General features: G+C 46.1%; 1 protein-coding gene across 2 annotated transcripts in view; it reads right to left on the reverse strand.

The window, feature by feature from the left end:
- Positions 1–6649: 6649 nt before the first annotated feature.
- Positions 6650–22892, reverse strand: part of MTOR (mechanistic target of rapamycin kinase) — a 124571-nt gene continuing 108328 nt past the window's right edge. The window contains exons 42-58 of one of the 2 annotated variants that reach the window (XM_040263423.1): positions 22460–22558; positions 22044–22166; positions 21651–21833; positions 21115–21249; positions 20721–20895; positions 19298–19433; positions 18543–18690; positions 17831–17953; positions 16354–16436; positions 15233–15305; positions 14706–14780; positions 14195–14330; positions 13183–13248; positions 11020–11100; positions 10665–10745; positions 8301–8406; positions 6650–7606 (exon numbers count right to left, since the gene is read on the reverse strand). In XM_040263423.1, the coding sequence (XP_040119357.1) occupies positions 7591–7606; positions 8301–8406; positions 10665–10745; positions 11020–11100; positions 13183–13248; positions 14195–14330; positions 14706–14780; positions 15233–15305; positions 16354–16436; positions 17831–17953; positions 18543–18690; positions 19298–19433; positions 20721–20895; positions 21115–21249; positions 21651–21833; positions 22044–22166; positions 22460–22558 (1839 nt within the window). In that variant the 3' untranslated portion in view covers positions 6650–7590. The remainder of the gene's footprint in view (positions 7607–8300; positions 8407–10664; positions 10746–11019; positions 11101–13182; positions 13249–14194; positions 14331–14705; positions 14781–15232; positions 15306–16353; positions 16437–17830; positions 17954–18542; positions 18691–19297; positions 19434–20720; positions 20896–21114; positions 21250–21650; positions 21834–22043; positions 22167–22459; positions 22559–22892) is intronic. The other variant, XM_040263424.1, reaches the window with a different exon arrangement.

Raw genomic sequence — 22892 nt, forward strand, 5'->3', positions numbered from 1 at the left:
TCGGCCAGCGCGACGTGCGCTCACTGCGCGTGTGCGGAGGCAGTTTTTGCTAGGGGCGAGCTGGGAAGTTTGGGTTGGGGCGGAATCAGCCTGAGAACCTGGCTCCAGCCGCCCCCCCCCCCCACCGCCCCCACCCAGGGAGGTTGACATTTTCCTTTAACCTCGTATTATTCCATGCCAACAACCCCGTGCTTTACGATGAGACGCAGAGGACCCAGTAATTCTCAGATTTAAAGCCAGCTCTTCTAGGCTCTGGTTTCGTGTCCCCTTCACGCATTTGATTCGACTCCTGCAGTTCTCCCTGTCTGGTATCTTCCCTCGTTGCTGGTTCTTCCGTAACAGACTACAAGTATGCTGGCATCTCTCCCAAATGAAAGGCAAGACAGAAAACGCCACTCCACCGAACACCTTCCAGCCACCGCAACATTTCTTTTGCACTTCATAGGTAGGCTTCTGGAAAAGGCGTCTGTTACCTCCAGCGCTCTGAAGCTCCTCCAGTTAGAGGTTTCTCCTGATCCACACCGCTGGAAACACTCCTAAGGCACTTCACTGTGAACTCAGACGTTTGTGAAATGAATATCTGCAAGAGATCTTGTTAGGAGGGAGACAGTATTAGGCAGCTCAGGAGTGGATTTGGGATGCCTCTAGGGTGTATCCTCTCCTGCATCAGGGATGACACACCCTTAATACAGTTTGGCTTAGTAGGTGTTCAATAAATGTCAGCTGTTACCTTTTTTTGGGGGGGGCGGGGCCAGGCCTTGCAGGATCTTAGTTCCTGGCCATGGATTGAACTTGGACCCTGGCAGTGAAAGCACTGAGTCCTAACCACTGGACTGCTAGAGAATTCCCACCTTAGCTGTTATCTTAGTCAGAATATCTTATTAACAGGATGCTTTTTTCAGTCTCCCCACCCCCTCCTCAGCCATTTGTGTACCTGAGGTACACAGGTACCAGGGCAGAACAAAAGCTAGCCTATTTCTTTTTAAAAAACTAATATATTTTGGGTTGTTTTATTTATTTTTGGCTTTCCTGGGTCTTCACTGTTGCACACAATCTTCCTCTAGTTGCTGCAAGTGGGGGCTACTCTCTAGTTGCAGTTCATGGGCTTCTTATCATTGTGGTGGCTTCTCTGGATGAGCATGGGCTCTAGAGTGCATGGACTTAGTTGCCCTGTGGCATGTGGGATCTTAGTTCTCTGACCAGGGACTGAACCAGCATCCTCTTCATTGGAAGGCGTATGGTTCAAACTAGGCTGTGCTGAGGTGCTTTACATGGATTTGGACCTCCTCAAAACAGCCTGATGGGGTAGACTCACATTTTCAGTGGAGGAAGCAAACACAGAAAATAAGTAGCTTTTCTGAAGTCACACTGGTAGGATGAGACAGAGTTGAGATGTGAAACTAATTTGTTACCTAATGGTGACAATATTGTGCCCCTAATGGGCACAATAAAGGACAGAAGCAGTAGAGACCTAGTAGATGCTGAAGAGATCAAGAAGAGATGGAAAGAATATACTGAAAAACTGTACAGAAAAGATCTTAATGAACTGGATTACTATGATCATGTGGTCAGTCACCCAGAGCCAACATTCTGGAGAGTGAAGTCAAGTGGGCCTTAGAAAGCCCTGTTAGTAGATGCGATGGAATTCCAGTAGAGCTATTCAGATCCCTAAAGAACGATGCTGTCAAAGTTTTGCATTCATTATGCCAGCAAATCTGGAAGATCCAGCAGTTGCCATAGGACTGGAAAAGGTCAAACCTCATCTCAATTCCCAAGAAGGGTAGTACTAAAGAATGTGCTAATCATCAGCCAGTTGCACTCATCTCCTATGCTAGTAAGGTCATACTTCAAATCTAGCATGTTAGGCTTTAGCATTATGTGAACCAAGAACTTCCAGATGTCCAAGCTGGGTTTAGAAAAGGAAGAGGAACCAGAAATCAAATTGCCAACATTTGCTGGATCATAGAGAAAGCTAGAGAATTCCAGAAAAACATCTACCTCTGTTTCATCGGGGGCACTTTCCTTCTGATGTCTATGTTAGAAGATTTCTCTGTCCCTTTTTTATACTTGACTAAAACTCTGCTACACAAAATTTCTTGAATGATCAAGGCTGGCCCCTGGTCCCGAAGCTAAATCTTCTTCAGAGATCACGAATCCGTTACTGTTCACCGTAAGCTGTCATCTTGGGGGCTTGCCCAGGATCTTCAGGGTAAGGTAAGAACCCTCAGAGCTCTAGCCTCTCTGCTTTGTCGGTACACACGTTTTCTGATTTACTAACTCTACGGTGTGCTTGTGTGAATAAATGACGTGCCCTGTGCAAAGCGAGTGATGAGCCCTGCTCTGCGGTTTCATGGTGCCTCATAATGACTGAAGACAGCCCCCAAAAGGGGAGCCTTGTCAGGAGTTTATACCGACCCGCCAATGCCAAGAGACACTCGACGTCCTTGCAAGGGAGGTGGCCAGAAATGGGCGAAGCATGTGGACCAAACTTTCCTTTCTGGGTCAGGTTTTCCTGTTCTCTTTGGCTGTTTCATAACTGAGTGGGGAATTAGAACTACTAACCTATCTGTCGGATCACAGACTTTCAAGGGACTTGTGATCCATGGTGTTACTATGTGCTTTTACTTAGACCCCCTGTGTGGAAGTGCCTAGCCTTGCTAGGAGCTGAAAGTTGCAAGAGCACATTTGGGAGCGAGGTGGAACTCTAGCTCCACGAACATCTCTCAGGCTAGAGGTCACTCTCTTGGCTGCCTGCCTCAGGGGCCAGAGTCCTAAAGTGAGTCTTTGTCATGGCTATGCCTCCAATCTATGTGGATAGAAGCACTGCTGGTGACCATGAGGTGTTTGAGGACACAGATTGGGAATTGCAGGATCTGGCCAGATTGGAAGTGCAGTGGGCTTCTTCTTTTGGTAGTACAGGGCTTCCCTTGTGGCTTAGCTGGTAAAGAATCTGCCTGCAATGCGGGAGACCTGGATTCGATCCCTGGGTTGGGAAGATCCCCTGGAGAAGGGAAAGGCTACCCACTCCAGTATTCTGGCCTGGGGAATTCCGTGGACTGTATAGTCCATGGAGTCAAACACGACTGAGCGACTTTCACTTCTATTTCATCAACTGTGCTAAAGCCTTTGACTGTGTGGATCATAAAAAAACTGTGGAAAACTCTTAAAGAAATGGAAATACCAGACCATCTTACCTGTCTCCTTAGAAAGCTGTGTGCGGGTCAAGAAGCAAGTTTAGAACCCTGTGTAGAACAACTGATTGGTTCAAGATTGAGAAAGGAGTATAACAGGGCTGTCTGCTTTCACCCTGTTTAACCTATATGCTGAGCACATCATGAGAAATGTTGGGCTGAGTTACAAGCTGGAATCAAGATAGGTGGGAGAAACATCAGCAACCTCAGATATGCAGATGATACCACTTTAATGGCAGAAAGTGAAGAGGACCTAAAGAGCCTCTTGATGAGGGTGAAGGAGGAGCGTGAAAGAGCTGACTTAAAACTAAACATTAAAAAAACTAAGATCATGTCATCTGGCCCTGTTACTTCATGGCAAATAGAGGGAGAGAAGGTGGAAGTACTGACGGATTTCCTCTTCTTGGGCTCTAAAATCACTGCAGATGGTGACTATAGCCATGAAATCAGAAGATGATTGCTCTGGCAGGAAAGCTATGACAAACCTAGACAGTGTGTTGAAAAGCAGACATTACTCTGATGACAAATGTTCCTATAGTCAAGGCTGTGGTCTTCCCAGTGGTCACATACAGTTGTGAAAGCTGGACTGTAAAGAACGCAGAACACCAAAGAATTGATGCCTTTGAACTATGGTGCTGGAGGACTCCTGAAAGTCTCTTGGACAGCAAGATCAAACCAGTCAATCTTAAGGGAATTCAACCCTGAGTACTTGTTGGAAAGACTGATGCTGAAGCTGAAGCTCCAGTATTTTGGTCATCTGATACAAAGAGCTGAGTCATTGGAAAAGACCCTGATGCTGGGAAAGATTGAGGGCAGAAGGAGAAGAGGGCATCAGAGGATGAGATGGCTGGATGGCATCACTGATGCAATGGACATGAACTTGGGTAAACTTTGGGAGATGGTGAGGGACAGGGAGACCTGGTGTGCTGCAGTCCATGTGGTCATAAAGATTCAGACACGACTTGGTGACTGAACAATTTGATACCACAGCCTTGACTCTCACTGCTTTAGCTGTCTCCAAGATATTTAAGGCCCTCCCCTCACACTGGTTACTTGAAACCATCCTGAATTAACAGGGGGATTAGGCTGTCTTTAAAAACTTTTACAGAATTCCCTGCAGTCTAGTGGTTAGGACTCTGAACTTTAACTGTCAAGGGCTCCGGTTCAATCCCTGGTCAGGGAACTCTGATCCCATAAGCTATGTGGTAAGGCATAATATTAATAGTGATAATAATATAAAAGCCTCTATTAGCACCTCATCTTCCTCTGCTAAGTCATTTCAGCAGTCAGAAGGTTTTGCTTAGATATAACTTAAAACCCACTGGATTCACCAAACATCTTAATGCCAAGAACTTTCCATGTCCTAAGAAGTATGTCTTTATCATAGGTGGCCACCATTTTCCTGAGTCCATCCATTCTCATGCCATTTGTCTTACAGTGATGGTGACATCACTGTAGTCATTGATAGTTATTTCACATAGAAATAACTTGGTCATATTTTGGGGAACAAATATTTATTTTTGGCTGTGTCAGGTCTTGGTTGCAGCGCATGGGCTCCTCGTTGCTGCACACAGGCTTCTCCATAGTGACGGTGTGCGGGCTTTGGCCATGTGGCATCTTTGTTCCCCGACCAGGGATCGAACCCTCATCCCCTGCATTGGATGGCTGATTCCTAACCACTGGACCATCAGGGAAGTTCCACTACTGAGATTTAAGTCCATTTTTGTTTTTAACAGAGGAGTTCTCCAGTGTTTATGGAGCACCACAGTGCACCTGCTCTTCTGACGGATTTGGGGGATACAAAGTCCCATAAAATATGATTCCTGGCCTTGTAATTCTCATCCAAGTCCAAGTGTTAGTTGCTCAGGTGTATCTGTTTGTGACCCCATGGACTGTAGCCTGCCAGGATCCTCTGTCCATGGGATTCTCCAGGCAAGAACACTGGAGTGGGTTGCCATTCCCTTTCTCCAGGGGATCTTTCCGACCAAGGGATTGAACCTGGGTCTCCTGCATTGCAGGCAGATTCTTTACCGTCTGAGCCACCGGGGAATAATTTCTTTTAAAAAAATTCTTATTGTAGTTGATTTACAATGTTAATTTCTGCTGTACAGCAAAGTGACTCAGTTATTCTTTTTCAGATTCTTTTCCATTATGGTTTATCACAGGACATTGAATATAGTTCCCTGCGCCACAGAAGGGCCTTGTTGCTTATCCATTTTATATGTAATAGTTTGCATCTGCCAGTCCAAACTCCCAATCCTTCCCTCCACCTCTCCCCCTATCCCCTGACAAACACAAGTCTGTTCTTTATAGCTGTCTGTTTCAGTTCTGTAGATATGTTCGTGTTGTATTTTAGTTTTTGGTTGTGTGGTGCAGCATGCAAGATCTTAGTTCAACCAGGGATTGAACCCATGCCCCCGTCAGTAGAAGCACAGAGACTCAACCACTGGCCCACCAAGAAAGTCCCTATTTGTGTCATATTTTAGATTCCACATGTAGGTGATACCAGATGGTATTTGTCTTTCTCTTTTTGACTTACCTCATTTAGGATGATAATCTCTAGATCCATTTTACAAGTTCTTTGAATCACTTTTATAATGAGTCAGTAGTTCTCACTGGGTAGCTGTGGTCCACAGAAATTTAGAAAAAGAAATCTAGCTCAACAACTGAAAACAGAATTTTTTTGGAAGAACTCGTTAGGCATGCTCTTTAGAGGAATCTGTATCTAGTACTTGCCGGCTCCGTGTAAGTTCTCTCTTCATTATTGCAACAGCTTTTTTTACTAGGTTTTGCAGCTTTTCTTTCCACTTGTTTGATACTAGTTTCTTTAAAAAATACTACTGAGATTCTAGTTTTAAAACTTCACATGGTTTCTTCCCTGCCATCCATAGCATCAGGTTCAGACTCCTTGCCGCTGGATTGTGAGGCAGCTGGTCTGGCCTGGATCTACTTTCTAGCTTCCTTTTAGTTCCTTTATTTCCCAGTGACCGCTGAGCCGGGCATGCTGAACTGTGAGGTCCCAGTGTGTCAAACTGCTGTTTCTGTGTATGAAAAGCATCCTAATGCCTGTAGTCTCGCATGGTTAAGGTTCACACGCACCCTTCCTGCACGGTACTGTGCCTTCACACCTCTTTTCTGATGAGGACGTCCTCACTTGCTTCATCTGACAGACTCCCACTCCCATTTAAGACCACCGGCAAGGGTCCCCTTTCTGGGAGGCTCCCAGTGGAACCAGTGCCCCTTACCCAAGGCTCTCGCGGCTCTCTCTTCACACCAGGTGGCCGGGTGGCTCCTGAGAGATGTGGCTCTGTCTTGTCTGGCTTGGGAACACCCCGAGGACAGGGATCACAGCACACAGAACCCTATCCTGCACAGTCCCAGTACTCAGTGTTAGTGAATGTTGAAGGAATAACTGTTTCTTTCGTGAACTAATATATAGAAATAAAAAGCCACTCATATTCATGTTTTTAAAATTCTGATGTCTTTTATTGGCACAAAAATTATTCAGATACAACATGGTGTCTAGACATGGCTACACTTTATACTTTGTGCATTTCATTTAAGATTTCTTTTGCTCCTACTTCCCAACATGTACTAGACCTTCCCTCTCTGTGTCAGCACCTCCATGACAGCATTTCCGTATTCCAAGGCCTTGCTCCAAATGGAGGGCATTCAGACTTCACTGAAGACATCCCAGAACCAGGCTGAGAAGGCCAGTGTGGGCCTCCTACTGCACTGTGATCCCCTCTGTGCACCTGCCCAGCCGAGGCTGCCTGGCAATCTGAACAGACTCTCCTCTAGTGGCTCGGGTCTTGGCTTGAAGTGTATATGTCGCAGCGTGGTGGGTGAGGCAGAAGACCGACCTTTCCCACCCATTTTGGCCCATCTTGTGAGGGTTGGTGCTGCGTCCACGGACCAGTGAGGTAATGAGATGGGCGAAGGCGATGAAGTCAGCTTCTCCGCGTCTTTACAATCCAGAGTCCTAATCCGTGTCCTCCACGACCTGAGGCTTCGTGACTGCGCTGAGTTTGCTGTGTCCATGTTGAGAGGAACGACTAGGCCATTCTCCTGTCAGCAAACACTTCTGAGTTCTTTTGTGAGTTAAGTCAAAACCCGTATTTCTAAAGTTAAAGATCTTCTGTTCCCCAAAATCAAGGGCTTGATTTCTGTAGTATTACTACGTTTACTGTCCTGGGAACCAAATCAAGCCTTGTGTTTCTGACAATATATTCTTTAACAGCAGCTAGAAAGTTGGTTCAAACCAACTTATAATATACAGTAGTTCTTTTCATTTACATTTCAGAGCTGAACTTTCTGACCATGGTTTCAGTTTAGTGGAAGCAGACACCAAAGTACAAAAGCCTCAAGAGAAGTGCTGTGTGCACATCTGTGCCTCCAGTTACCAGAAAGGACACCTAACGAGACAAGGAGAAGAGGAATATTTTAATAACCTGCGCTTCTTCAAAGCTTTATGCAGATATACTGAGAATGGAAAGAGCAAGGTCTGCCCACCCCCGGGACCCTCCCTGAGATCTCCCACAGCTAATTGTGCAGGACAGGCGTTATCGTTTCCAGCCCAGGCTAGACGCCTGCTGTGGTCCCGCAAGGACGCCTCTCCGTCACCCTCTCTCTCTAGTTTCTACCTTCAAGCATGCCTCAGGAGATTAATCAAAGCAGACCCCAGAGTGGTCCTTGAGGTTACAATCGCGGATGATAAATCTGTCTTTTCATCTCCTTCTCTCTGTCACCCCTCTGGCTTCTTTTCCTTTGCCTTTCCTGTATCTCTGAATTGACAGCAAAACCCCAGAAGGAACACCCCCACTCCTCAAATAAGGGGGCCTCACCTATTCGTCTAAGTCAATTTAACATGTCATTTTAATTCACTTTGGTGTTTGCCTTCCAAATATACATCCATATGTCTCCATTTCCCCCTTTTTGGAACAATGAGCACACCCAATGAGTATAAACTTTTGAAAGAAATCTGAGACACAGTTTCCCTCTATGGATACCCAATTTCCCTGTATGAATACCCCACATATCTTTTTTTGGGACTCTGGCTTTGGGGCACAGGGTAGGGGCCTGATTGCTTATTTGAACAGAGGTGCTCACCAGCCAATGTAGCACTGGCAGAGGTTTTCATGGGATGTCGCTTGTTTGATGAGCAGCTCGACTTGTGTTGGGACATCCAGGGTTTCATCATGAGAGAAGTCCCGACCTAGACATGAGGAACAAAAGTGTCCAGTGTGCACCAGGTACCAACCACCCAGCTCCACAGTCCCCCAGCCAGGCTCAACTGTCCACACAGCCTAAATCAGTTCCCCCTCGTACGTGAATATAAATGCTACATAATACTTGGATTTTTAAATTCACCTCCACGTGACCCATAAACACCTAATATATACTAATAAACACACTAATATATACTCAGCTCTCAGTTTACAGAAGGTTAAGTCCTACAGTGGGCAGAGTACAGGAGTGGCAAAGATCTGGCCAGTGGGCTTCTATTCCATAATCATCCTTGAGCAGGGCAAGTAGCCAAGAAGCCTCTTTCAATCCTACCAGCCTTTCCTTCCAGCCCCTTGTCTTGCAGGGCTGCCTGCTTTCATCACACACTCACAGTCTCCAGTCTTACATGGGCGCTCAGCACTGCCTGGCCAGCTCCTCTGGCTATATGCCCTTCCATCTCCACCACGAAGTTCTCTCCTCTGGCTCCTCACCCTTGGCAGGTGCCCTCATCTCCTCCTCTAGAGCCAACTGACTCACTAAGGGCAGAGTTCAGAGCCCTGATATGTTGGGCAATGTTCGAGGTGCCAGCTTTGTTCAACACGAGCTCCCCCTTCCTCCTTTCCATCACCCCAGAGAGTGGGCCCTCCTCCCATTTAAGGCCAAATTCACTTGCACTGTGATCCACTGCCTCCTCTTTGTCAGGAGCCTTACAATACTGACCATGCTGCCTCTCACATCTGCAGCCCACCCCCCCGCCCCCACAATGTGCTCACTTTCTGTAAACACATTCCTCCTCCTGTTGAAGGAAACAGAACCGCTCATCCAACTTCTCTCTCTTCAGCTATGTCCTCTCTCCTCCCAGCACAGCCATACTTCCTGAGAGCTTTGAAACTTGTCTCCGTTCCTTCTCTCACTTCGCATTCTCTTCCACTGCATTATTCTGGCTGCCAGGCTCATCAGAGCTCTCAGAAGGCCACCAGAGACCCAGAACCACCCTTGATCCCTCCCCACCCCTCACAGCCCATCATCAATCCTTTGCATTTTCCTCCTAAACAGCTCTTGACTCCATCTCCACTGCCACCCTTGTCTAATCAACTGTCCAACTGGCATCGACTGTGGCAGCTGCTTCCTCCCGTCCAGCCCCTGCTTCCCCTACAGTCAGAGCAGGCAGGATCTCACAATGCAAACCTGCCCAGCTCCCCTCCACCCGCTTAAAACTCTTCAGTGGTTTCTCACTGCCCACAGATACAGGGTAAAAACAGAAGGCCCTGCATGGTCTGGCCCTGGCCCACTCAGAGTCCAAACACTTTGCATCGTGCCCCTCTCACCTTCTTGGTGTCAATTTGGTCTGCCAGCCTTTCTGACCTTTTTTTCTTGCCATCCTCCCTCCTACCACAGGGTCTTTGCACATGTTGTTTCCTTTACCTGGAAGAATCTGCCCTAATTAACTCCTCTAGCAAATTTTGGCTCCTAGGTAGTTTGCTGAGGGAAGCTTTTCTGGAGCGCTTGGACTTAAATTCTCCTGTTACTGTCATCACAGCCCTAGTCTCTCTTCCACTTACAACAGTATTCCTCTTTAGAGTCTAAGTCCCATGAAAGCAGGGAAGATGCCTGTTTTTAACCTACACTGTTTCTTCAACATCTAGCGCTTGCAGGTATTCAATGAACCGATATGCCTTGATGACAGAGCTTATGTGCTGGGCCTCCCACATCCCAGTTCATCCTCACCGCCTTCTCAATGAGGTGTTCTTGTCACTTTCTGGCCAGAGGAAGAGACACAGGCCTGTGGGGTCCCAGCGGTGGTGCTGGGCCTTTGGCCTCCCTGCCTTCCACCCTCACGTCACACCACTTAGTCAGCGTGACACGTTTCCTGTTCAAAAGTACATGGTGTTCCCATCCAGGCTCTCCACTCCATAACAGCTATCTGAGCACAGGTGGGCAGTGAACCAAGTGGTCAGATTTGCTCCAATATTCAGCCATGATGATTAATTTTCTTGAATTTGGCTGACTTTGGACTCAATAGAACTTTACTGTTAAAACACTGTTAAAATGAGATTAACAACATTACTTAAAGGAAGTTCATTGGTCATTAGAGAATCAGAGAGGATCCTTCACTGATGGCCTCAGAGACACTCCAGTTAGCAGCACAGGGTCACACTTTAGGCACCAATACCACTGGAAACTGGGCTCAACACCCACTCAAGGAGACTTTATGTTCCTTTCAAGTAAACACATATATACACTCACCAGTGAGTTTATCTCGAACCCTGTTAATAATTTGAATAGCTTTCTTATTTAGGGCCTCTGGTTTCACCAAACCATCTCCAACTGGAATAAACAAAAGCAGAAATAATAGTAAGATTGGATCATCATAACAGGTTCAATGCACACCCCTGTTTTTCTCACATATTCACTTTTGTAAGTGTGGAGCAATTCTTCTTCATCTATCATTGTCCTCAGAATATAATGAAAAATTCACGGGACCTTTGCTGCTCAAAGGCAGTTCTGTTGTTTCCTCTTACTGACCCTCCTCCTGGTGTTCACAGCTGCTTTTTTCTTAATGAGCTAGTAGCTGACGCAATTCCTCAGAGGCTGGACTTACTGAAAGAATGAATAGATTCTGGCACCGTGGTCCCTGTTTTCTTATGGGCTGGTTCCCCAAGTTCTACACCATCCAAAATTTCTAGGAGGAAAAAATAAAATCAGCAGAAAATTAAAACACCAAGAAGCCACTGTTCCAAGGTATTGGCTCTAATTCCTCATGTACAATCTCTCTTTTAACACCTGCCCCACCTGTCTCAGAGGATAAAGGAAATAGGAACTGTTATGCTCTTTATGAATTTAACATTTTTTAGGGAGTTCCTGGGTTGTCAGTGCTTTCACTGCTGTGGCTTGGGTTCAATCCCTAGTCAGGGACCTGAGATCCCACAAACTGCATGGCACAACTCCCCCACCACCTCAAAGAAAGGCTTGAAATCTGCGTGAATTTGCAAACACACAGCATTAATAAAATGTTCTGACATACAGAATAGGCTCACAGGTCAAATATCTGGCCATAAAATTTGGTTGGTTGGACCCAAACTGGTCATAACATAAAGAAAACTAGCTTTCAAAGGATCACACATGTGACTGAAATGTTATTCCTTGGAGGAATTTATACATCAACTCTGGGGAGAAGTCCACAGGCTTTAGCCTCACCCTCTGCTAACTGTGGCCTTCAGGAGAGGTATCTAGAATCAGAACTCTGAAGCTATTTACACACTGCCCTGGGACACGATAGGTCTTCAAACCGAAGCTAGTGATGATAATACTTTAATTAATGAGTCCTTGGAAATTAAACTTTTGAGGCACATACAAGCAACCAGGTCTACCACCACTGGTGCCACCAGAACAAGCTGTCCTAACTCCCCTCGGTATATCACAGGCGGCACATGGGAGTCACCCAATAATGTCTGAACAAGGCAGACCCTGAGAGTTATACCAGTAAGTGTCACATAATCTGGGCGAGACCAGTCATCCGCATGAGGCCCCCAGACACTGTGGGTGATTCAGGGATTCCCAAGTCCTATCACGGTGTCTAGGGTAGAGTCCAAGCTATTCGTGGATGACACGGATCCAGGTTGCCCATTTCCTGGCGAGAACACTCTCTTCCTTTCTACCCATCCAGATTCCACTCATCCAGTAAGGCTCAGCTTCAATTCTACCAGCCCACAGGCTCCCTTAACCCTCGCAGTTCAGAGTGATACCTCCTTTCTAAGGCCTACCACCCCCTGGTTCCCAACCAAACCACATGGCACCTGCCTACACAGTGCAGTGAAGTGCTCTATTATTCCATATACACTCTGGGATTCTGTGCTTCCTCAGAGCATGCTCAGTATGTCACATTGTTTTCATACCTCTGAATACCATTTGACCTAGCTGGTAACCAGTTGCAAATGTTCCATAAGTATTTGGAGAAATATTTAACTGTTTTACATCCCAATGGTATTTCCAAAATATGACTGTGTAGGATGTTGTTGAATGTGGGGGTCAAAGGGTTGGGTTAGGGGTAAGGGGCAAAGGGGAAGGATAAACAAGTCAAACAGCTTGACTCTAAGATGTCTGAGAGCAGGGAATATATGGAGCTTGTTCTGGCTCTCAGAGGGACGTTATCTTCTTGTAACCCTGCTTTGTGGACCACATTCCTGGGAACAGTGTTTCATGTGGCTTCCTAGCTGCTCAGGCAGCAGTGTGTGTATATATTTCCGCTACTTCCATCTTCTCATTTCTGAGCTATTCCCAAAGCTTTAGAATTAAGGTAACGTAACTAATAATTATCCCAGACACCATTAAAGGGCATGCTAAAGACTGGTTAATATTCAGACATACTTAAAAAAAATTTTTTTTTAATTTATTTGACTCTGCTGAGTCTTAGTTGCAGCACATGGAATCTCTGATCTTAACTGTGGCATGTGGAATCTAATTCCTGGACCAGGGATTGAACCCAGGCCCCCTACATTGAGAGTGTGGAGTCTTACCCACTGGACCACCAGGGAAGTCCAATTCAGACATACTTTTAATTGATTTATGTTTTTACATGTAGATTAAGATTGGATAGTGTGATCAAAATTTCTGAACTTTAGGTACCCACTTCTTCCTGAGAGTCATTAAATAAAAAATACATTAGATGCTTATTACTTAAGTCATGCCTTCTAAAGGCAGTGACAAGGCTTGCCCTATTCTAGAAATACCCTGGACAAAAAGAGGACAGTCTTTCAGCACTCACCTACTGACTGGCCAGCAGAGTAGGAATCGGTCCTCGTCCGTGATCGCTTGTTACCTTTGGTATTTGCTAGGGAAAGAAAGAAAAGGAGAGTTAAAAAGTGCTTCAAACTTTGATTTGAAAAAACCTTGGCTGATATACTTTCCCTTAATCATAAAAATATAATTTCCCCAAAGCCATAACTAAGATAAAACCAAAAACGTAACACTCAGGAGTAAACGGGTGGATGTTCACAAGGCATCTGATCCTGAGGGGCATTTTATTTATTTATTTATTTATTTATTTATTTATTTATTTCCTTGAGATAATTCTGTTTTTATTTTATTTTTAAAAATTAATTAATTAACTTTTTATTTTACTTTACAATTCTGTATTGGTTTTGCCATACATTGACATGAATCCACCACGGGTGTACATGCCTTCCCAAACATGAACCCCCCTCCCAACCACCTCCCCACAACATCTCTCTGGGTCATCCCCATGTACCAGCCCCAAGCATGCCGTATCCTGCATCGGATATAGACTGGCAATTCGATTCTTACATGATATTATACATGTTTCAATGCCCTGAGGGGCTTTTTATATGGCTGAGCGGGATTCAGATGATGTAAACTAGATAACAAGTGAGTAGAGAAGACGCCTCTGATTAGTAAACACCTTCTGAGGAGGTCGGAATAAAGAGTAGACTAAGACACTGTTGAGATAGCACAACTGTTTGCAAACTCTGTAAAAATTCCATCTGCTATTCAATATGAAACCTAACAAAAGTCACTAGAGTACTTATTTATTCTGAAGAGTGCTTTAATCAAGATATAACCTGATGACCAGAGTTTTCTTAGTTAATAAAAATACTTGAAATTGATTTCCAGCCACCACAGCTGCCCTGTGGAAGTGTGGTGTGGTAGCTGAGTCCTGGGTCTTGGGCTCTGTGTGTGAAGCCGGGCAGGACTGTGAACTGGCCACGCCCATTGTGGGAGGGGTGAACCCCGGCACCTAGGCTCTTGCTGAGACTCACTGTCCATCAGCCTCCAGTTCAGCAGGGGGTCATAGACAAAGGCTTCCAGCACGGCCATGACGCTGTCTTTGTGCTCCCGGAGCACCTCCATCACGGTGTGGCACGTGATCCTGTAGTTGCCATCAAGGCCCGTGACCTGCGGATGAGCCAGAGCTGCTCACCACGGAAGTCACCACGCCGGTCCCCGAAGGCCTTACCACCCAGCATCACCTCAGAGGGTGTGTCACCCCACTCAAGAGAGATGGCGTGGCCATCACTGAGGGGCCAGGCTGGGAATGCCTCAGAGCAAAGGGTCAGGACTGTCATTCATATGAAACAAGGTCTGGAGTAAAGGTTTTAAAGACTGATAATTTCTAACAGGATGGAAAATATCTGTTAGAGGATGCGACTACAGCATGAGCTGGGCATTTGAGGAGCTGGAGATCTAACAAGGAAGGAAGTCTGTCCTTGGAGAGGGGATAGAACTGTACTGGTCCCACTTCAAAGCAGCTTGTTACCAACATCCACTCACCTCCATAGCATTGGTCAGCATTCTTGTTAGTCTAAATGGAATCTTCTCTGGGAATTTCTCTCTGGTCATAGCAACCTGAGGGTAATAAAGGGAAAACCCAGGTCCACTGAGACTGCCTTCCTCAGCTGGAGCCAGATGCAGGTAGGTGGCTTTCCTGTGCATCACCAGCACTGATTTCAGTTAGAGCACAGAAAGGAAGCAGTGTGAGTCTAGTTTAGTGATGAGACTTATCGCTGTAATTTAAGACAGCTAAAAATTTAAAAATAAAAAAAGAGAAGGTGGGGGAGTGGGGAGGGAGAGAGAGAAAAAAGGTAAGTGTGTATCACGCCCAGGCCTTCAACCAGTATCTCCTTTTCTGAGTCTTGTAACAGCAAGAGTCAAAGAGCACATACTTCATCTGTTAGACTGATGTTCTATCACCTTGAGAGAAGTCAGGGGTAAGAATACAGCATTTGGGCTTTTAAGTTTGCCTAAATGGTTGGAGTGGGGTAGAAGGTGGTCCTCTGGGTTCTGGAACATGTGCTCACCTCAAAGCAGTCCCCAAAGTCAATGTGCAGGATCTTTCCACTCAGCCGGTCCAGCATCAGGTTGGATGGGTGTCTGAGAAACAGAAGAGAGAACAGCTCGGATGAACAAATCCCCAAGTCTGTAAGACTCTAGGCCAGGGGTTGGTAATGACAGCACTCAGGCCAAAGGTAGCACTCCACCCCAACTTTTACAGATAATTTTTATTGGAACACAGTCATACTCATTTGTTCATGCATTGTTTTGGGCTGCTTTTGTGCTGCAGCAGCAGAGATGAGTACTTGTGATGGAGACTGTAAGGACAGCGAAGCCTAAGATATTTACTATTTGGCCCTTTACAGAAAAAGTGTGCTGACCCCTGCTCTAGGGCTCAAATGAGAATTGACCTGTGTGAATCACAAGTTGCCCCATGATACCAAGACAGTTTGTTTCCCCAAGGTCTTTGGTCACAGGTTTCTGGCAGTGCTGGCATCTCAGAGTGACGAGGCTCTTCGAGATGGGCTCTCATCTCCCTGAGTCCCGAGCTCCTCCAGGCAGGAGCATCTGGGTATTCTGGACAGGTGCTCTACCAAGTTTTTTAAAAACAGGAATTTATTATTTTTGTGGGATTAAATTTTTTTACTCTCAAATAATTGCATGAGAATGATCCCAAAAGAAAAATTGTAGACATCAGAATATTATTATTTTTAAAAATTTCTGAACATTCCTAAATGACTTCTGCAGTCAGTACATTTGCATGAAATTTAATATGTAGAAATATCAGAGGGATCTACTTTGGTTGGTTTTAATTACAGAAATAGGATTATTTGTCTTAGCATAGTGATGATTGATAAATGCTTATTGAATCAATAAAATCAACTGAATTTCACATGGATTTTAATACATTAAACCAACCTATGGAGAAAGTACCCCTGAACTATGGTTTTTCTTCTCTTTAGTTTGACATGTTGTTTTGATGGCATGGACAATAATAGGGGACTAAGGTTGATGCTGCAAAAAACAGCTTAAGTACAAAATACAAATATTTACCAAACGGTCATAAAGCTCACTGGAAAACAAAATGAAATCACTCATGAAAACTATATAATGGAGAAAGAAGATTCAAAGAAACAAATTCACTTACCTATCGCCCAGGCCCAAAATATACCCAACCATAGACATGACTGCTAAAGAGCGGGTATAATTGGTTCTTCGATCAAACCACACCTAGAACACAGAAGCACATGTGAACCAAGGCTCTGAAAACTAACTGGTTTTCAACACAATTATATCCTAATCAGTTGTTTGCTTACAGTCCAACAATAACCAGTTAGAATGTATAAGGGAACAAAAATTATTCACAATTACAAAATTAATAAACTCTGCTCAGAATAAACTTAATTGGAAATGTGTAGAACTTAGATGACTAAGTAAATTAAACTTTGCTTAGAAATATAGAGACTAGAGTAAATGAAAATATCCATTTAAGGCTATCCACTTAAGATTGAAAAGATGTAATATCCTTCCAGATTATTTAATACATTTAATGTAATTTCAATAAAAGTTTCTTGGGAATCTTGACAAAATGATCCTAAAATTTACCTGGAAAAAAATTACATGTAAATAACTAGTGAGAAAAGACTTGTATTAACAGTGGGATACTTGAGGATAAATAGGCAGAAAGATCAACGATATAAAAATTACATGTAAATAACTAGTGAGAAAAGACTTGTATTAACAGTGGGATACTTGAGGATAAATAGGTAGAAAGATCAACGATATAGAAATTCTAGAAAGAAATTCAAGGGCAGATAAGAATTTAGTATATAATAAAAGTTGACTTTGTTATAGGATGGATTATTTGGTAATAATGTGTGTGTGCTAAGTCACTCCAGTAGTGTCCGACTCTTTGCGACCCCATGGACTGTAGCCTGCCAGGCTCCTCTGTTTATGGGATTCTTCGGGCAAGAATACTAGAGAGGGCTGCCATGCCCTCCTCTAGGGGATCTTTCCGACACAGGGATTGAATATGTATCTCTTGCATCTCTTGCACTGGCAGGCAGGTTCTTTACCGCTAGCACCACCTGGAAAGCCCCTGGTAATACTGTCATGTTGGTTAATTACCTTAAAAAAATAAAATCTATACCCTAACTTTAAGTTCCAACTTGGGTTAAGGATTTAAATGTAAAAACAAATCTTATAATTAGTACAAGAAAATCTTAAGGTGGAGAGAGCATTTCTAAATATAAGCCAAAGAAACTTTAAAGAAAGCATTAAAAAAAATCTGTTAACTTCTAACATTAAAAATGTACATCAAAACCAAAACAAAATAAAAACTTCAAACCTAGAAACATACTATTAACGAAATTGAAAAACCAGATAAATAGGAAATTAATAATATATATGAAAAAGATTTAACAGCCTTAATAAAATACTATTGTAAGCGATGGTTGAAACATGAAACTGTCTGCAGCTAGACTACGTGGCTCAGCCATTTGGTTTCTGCTCTAAAAGGCTACACATCACCTATGGCTAATCGTTACAGGACACGTCCACCAAGTGCACAGGAGCAAACAAGCGTTCCTGACGAGAGGGGAGGTTGGGGTGCAGGGGCTCCATACCTCGGAGCTGGGGCTCTTCAGCCACAGCAGTTTGGCCAGGTCATCCCCAGCTGTGTTGTTGACAGCGTGCTCAAACACCTCGACCTTCTGCATCAGAGTTAGATGGTCATAGTCCGGAGCCATCTGCACCAAGACACAAGTCTGAGACAAGCAACGCATATCCGGGAAGAAACAAGGCTCTGAGGCCAGGCAGAGATGGGTTCTGATTTCACCACTGCCACCAAAAGGAGAAGCAGTGGCCACTCTAACCTGAGGACCACAGGAGGGGCCAGGGCACAAGGGGCAAGCATCAGGCCTTGCCTCGGTACCAGCTTCAGTGTGAATGAGAGCACTGGGAGGTTCATAAACTTTCTCACTTTTCTCCCTCACACACCTACTGAACACTGCTTCCCTGCTTCCCCATTCAGCTAGTCAGCGCTGTGTACCATGTTACAATCAGCAGATGTATGTTGCCTGAGGAGTAACGCTGTCCAGTCTCATGGAGGGTGATGAAAACCTAATTGCTGGGCTTTAGGATCCTTGTTTCTTAGAGAAGGTTATCTGCTTAAAGACTCATACCTTAGAGACTTAATCCTTTGTCAACAGCTAATTCCCTTAAACAGATTTTTCAGTGATGGAACAAGGAAAACAGCTCTGTACTAATTCCTGAACTGACTTGCCAGCTTCACCCTCAAGACACCGAAGGGTTGGGTCTGGCAGCCTCATCACGTACCCGCAGCATGATGCGATGCTCAATGTTGAGAAGGATCTTCTTTTTCTCCCTGTAGTCCCGGATGAGGGCGTGTAGCGTGTCACAGTGGGGCACCCAGCCGATGAGGCCCGAGTTGGTTGATAATGGAATGACAGCGTATCTCTGGATGCTAAAGCCCACAGGAAAGCAGGGTCAATGAACAGAAAACAGAGCAGACCTTTGAGCCACTCATGGTACATGCAAACTGGTTTTAATGAGCCTGTCCACACAAGGCTATCGTGGGGCATCTGATGAGGGATGTGGTGCGCTGCATAAAGCCTAAAACACAACTGGGGCTGATGGTATAAAGGTATCACCAGTGTTCCCAACCTGCCTAACAAACTCACTGCTTTGGGGGAAGAATCCCATGATGACTTCTAAGCCTAAAATGACCTCCCCACTTAACATCCATGTTCTCAGCAGAAAGAGGAGTGAGAGAAGCCTGAGGACAGGACGGGCTTGTTAGTGCGGTCATTTCATTTGGCGTAGAACACAGCAAATTTGTGGAACCTCCCATCTAAAGGCCATGAAATGTTCCTTTCTGAGTCCTCTGAAGGACTTCTCCTGAGAACACTCTAAACCAATGGAGAGTCTTTCTCTTTGACACCTTGGCTACTGATGACCTGTCAGGTACAGAATCATTTACTTGGCAAAGGTAAGTGACGACCTGGAAGAGAAGTAAGAAATAACTAGATTTCTCTAGTGATCTAGGGCTGTCTCTGTGGCATCCTGAATACCTGAGGTTTTTCCGAAGAGACGTTGGGTCATTGGCCAGAAGGGTGTTGACCAGGCCGAAGAGCTGCATCACCCGTTCGTCCTGCCGCAGGTCCTCATGGCCCTTCAGGAGGAAGACAAACTCGTGCCCGTTGCTGCCTGTGGGGAGTGAAGCGGGGAGCAGTCAGCGAGGATCAGAGGGTTTCCATCCTGTTGGCTGGTGGACCACCACTGCATTCGCAGGTCGGGAGACACGTACCATACCCAGTCACATTGTCCTGACAAACGGAAGAAACGCGCCCTAGAATGGGTGAGAAGAATGACCTTCTTTTTGATGGTCCCCCAGTGACATGTTCAACTCAACAGTAAGTAAAGTTTTTTTAAAAAGCTCCATCTTCAAGTGCCAGGAATGAGTCTGTACAGAGATGGTCACTCTACATGTTACCTCCCCAACCCACTCTCTGTCCTGCTCTGGCCTTAGAAGCCTGACTCCTAGAGACCACATCCCCTGGACTCCCTGGTGTGCTTGGCCAATGGGGGCACTGTCAAGAGGTTAGAGGGTGGAAGAGAGGTCGGGGTACCTGCCCCTGACAACTGGCCAGGTTCTGGTTCTAGAAGTAGCTCCCTCCCTTGGTCTGGACCATGGCATCAGGGGATGCCCTCTCTTTCCAGGTTACAGCCCTTGCCGGGCTCTGGGCCCTCTAGGTCTGAAGGGCGGGGGTGAATAATTATACACTTCATACTGCTGGCCCTCTTAACTCAGCCCTGCCTCTGAAAACAGTCCTTCATTAGAGTCTCTTTAGTTAGAAGCTGCTGAAAGCTGACCAACATGCATGTTAGTATGAGAAGAGACCAGCCTACAGAGACAACCACCCAGCCTACAGAGACAACCACCCAGCATTCGCCACTGCTGGTGAATAATCACTGTTTAAGAAACATGAGTACTGTTAAAGGTGTGAGAGCTCCAAGTACCAGCAGAACACTCAGGCCTTCAAAACCACCCTCCTGGTGGCACGCCACACTGTCAGAACTACTGCTTCACTAAGTTCACTTTACAAAGCCTCCCCGCAGAGAGGATGTGGAGTGTAAAGAAGGACACTCCAGCCCAGGTGGCCCTCCTCAACATGGCCTGTCACCTGCTGTGCTCCATCCGCAGCCTCTTTCTTCCTCATCGGCCCCCTGACCGGCCCCTTGCCAAACCCACCTCCGTGCTGTAGGCCTGCACGGTTCCCTTCCACCTGCACTGGGGTAGGGCTGATAGGCCTCACCTAAGGAAGCACAACAGTAGGAATCAACTAGAAGTCCCAGCGAGGATGTCCTTCACTCGACTCTCAATACATGGAAGAAAGGTTAGTAGTGTGGACAGCAAGCAGTCGCGTCAGGAGGGGAGGGGTCTCCCGGGCTGGGAGGGAGACTCGAGTACCAAAAGTGCACGAGGGGCCTTACCCATAAGCGTCAGCTTCCGGGGCCTCTGCTTGGATGTGATGACTTGCAGAGACGGCGCGATGGACTGAATGCGAATGATGGGCTGGTTGGGGTCATAAGTTCCCGGCACAGCCAGTTCCAGATCCCGGCACATCAGAAGTTTAGGGGAGACGTACTGCAGCTCTAAGGATGTGAGCTGTGAATAGTTACCACAGGGTTTAGCTTTCTGCCTCTGGGGAGAAACTGAAATGCTGTTTACGTATTTTTCAATGGATTGCTAGTAGCCATGCCTTGTCCCAAAGTCCGCAGGTAGAAGTGGAGCAGGTGCTGGGGACTTAGTATTAGCATGTTCACAGGCAGCAGAACAGAAAGGACTATAATGACTGGTAACCTCGCTAGAGCCATGAGATCCTACCTGAGGCAGCTGCTTGGAGATTCGTCTGAATACATGGTAATAGAGGTCCCAGGCTTGCGTGAGGTCCTTGACGTTCCCTGATTTCATGTACTTCCTGCACCATTCCTGGGCCTCCATTAAATCTCGACCATATGCCTGAGAGGGGAAGCAGGAGAATAAGGTATCACTTGTGTTGACTAAGCCCAACTCTGAGTCCCCAGCAGGGAGCAGAACTGCTCGGGTGGGTACGCTGGCCGGACGGCACTGGCTGGGTTGCTCGGCAGCTTTCCAGTCCTGGAGCCCAACCCTGAGGATGGCTTCTCAGGTAAAGTGAGGTTGGAAGAGAGATGAGATGGCCTTGTGAGGTACCTCGTGGTTTTCTAGTTAGTTTTGGAAGGGTTCTTGTAACTTCATGACAATTCTATTTCTGGTGTTTTATATCCTGCGACCTCCCTCCATCAAAATACATTTTATTCAAGTCAGCAGAAAGGTTAGATGGAAAGGAGTCTGCTAAAGATTTTGGGGTCCCGTCAGTTCATGTCTTTTTTATCCCATACCTGGTTAAAGGATGTTTCCTTCAGTGTCTGGGGTCCCCGCTCCATCATGGCGTGCAGGGGCTCCAGCACCTCGAACATGCCTTTCACGTTCCTCTCCCCAAAGTACAAGCGAGATGCCTCTTCTAGGCCTTCATGCCACATCTCATGCCAGAGGATGGCCACTCGGATCAGCTCCTCACTCACCTGGATCAGAAAGGGGATGGAGGGACGTGCTCAGGGTGAGCTAAGCTCAGAAAGGCCCATCTCGGAGAAACAGGAGGAACTCCTTCCGGCAGAGGGAGTACACGGCCTCGCCCTGAGGAAGGAAGGCCATCTCACTCGAGACCTCTGCTTGGTGGCTTGAGCGTCTCATTCGAGACCTCTGCTCGGTGGCTCGAGTCTGCCCGGACTCACCATCATGGCCTGCTGCACCAGGGTGTTGCTGTGTTCGCACATGTTCTTCAAGATTTTGTTGGCTGCGTTGTGCCGGGCCGTGGTGGTGGACTTGGAGGCCACTGTCAGCGGGTAGATGAGGGCCTGAAGCAAGCACAGAAGGAGTGTTTGTAAACGTGTAAAAGGAGGATGACAAGAGTATGGTGCTGACATTCATCCGAGTCTACCAGGCAGGGGCTCTGTGGCCTTGGGCGGAATTTTTTCTTTCCCATAAGACCCTGGGTCCCTGAGCCTGTCAGCTGGGCAGACGCTCCCGGGGGCAGGCCAGGACTCTTGGCTCCCAGGGGCATTTGTGTCCCTAGAGCGGTTTAGGAAAGGTTGATGGCCAAATCAAAGGTCAGTGGTTAGACAGAAAAGTGCCCGGGGACTCCACGCACCTGGGGGTGGTACCGACCGATGTCTGTGAGAAGCTGGTGGATAAGACGTCCCACCAGGGGCCTCGGCGTATCAATTCTTGCAATGAGCTGAGGTATAACCTGATATTCAGAAAGACACAGTATGCAGCCTATGAGATGTGGAAACAACTCCAGTTATTCTTCTGAGCCATGAACAGCTCTTGCAACTGGTTTGATAGATACTGCTGGGCATGGAAATGGTTTATCCTTTTCAGTTCTCTAAAAGAATTGAAGAAAATATGGAGTCTTGACCTTGGGGTGGATCGATCCTTCCTTACCATTGTATAGTGTGTGCTCCTCTCAACACTGCATGATTCTAAGAAAGACGAAGAGCAAGACCTGACCCATCCTCACCTGTAACCCAGTGCCCTCACCTGTAACCCAGTGCCCTCACCTGAAATCCACCTGTCCTCAC

The sequence above is a fragment of the Oryx dammah genome, unplaced genomic scaffold (assembly GCF_014754425.2).
Source record: "Oryx dammah isolate SB20612 unplaced genomic scaffold, SCBI_Odam_1.1 HiC_scaffold_21, whole genome shotgun sequence".
In the NCBI taxonomy this organism is placed as follows: domain Eukaryota; kingdom Metazoa; phylum Chordata; class Mammalia; order Artiodactyla; family Bovidae; genus Oryx; species Oryx dammah.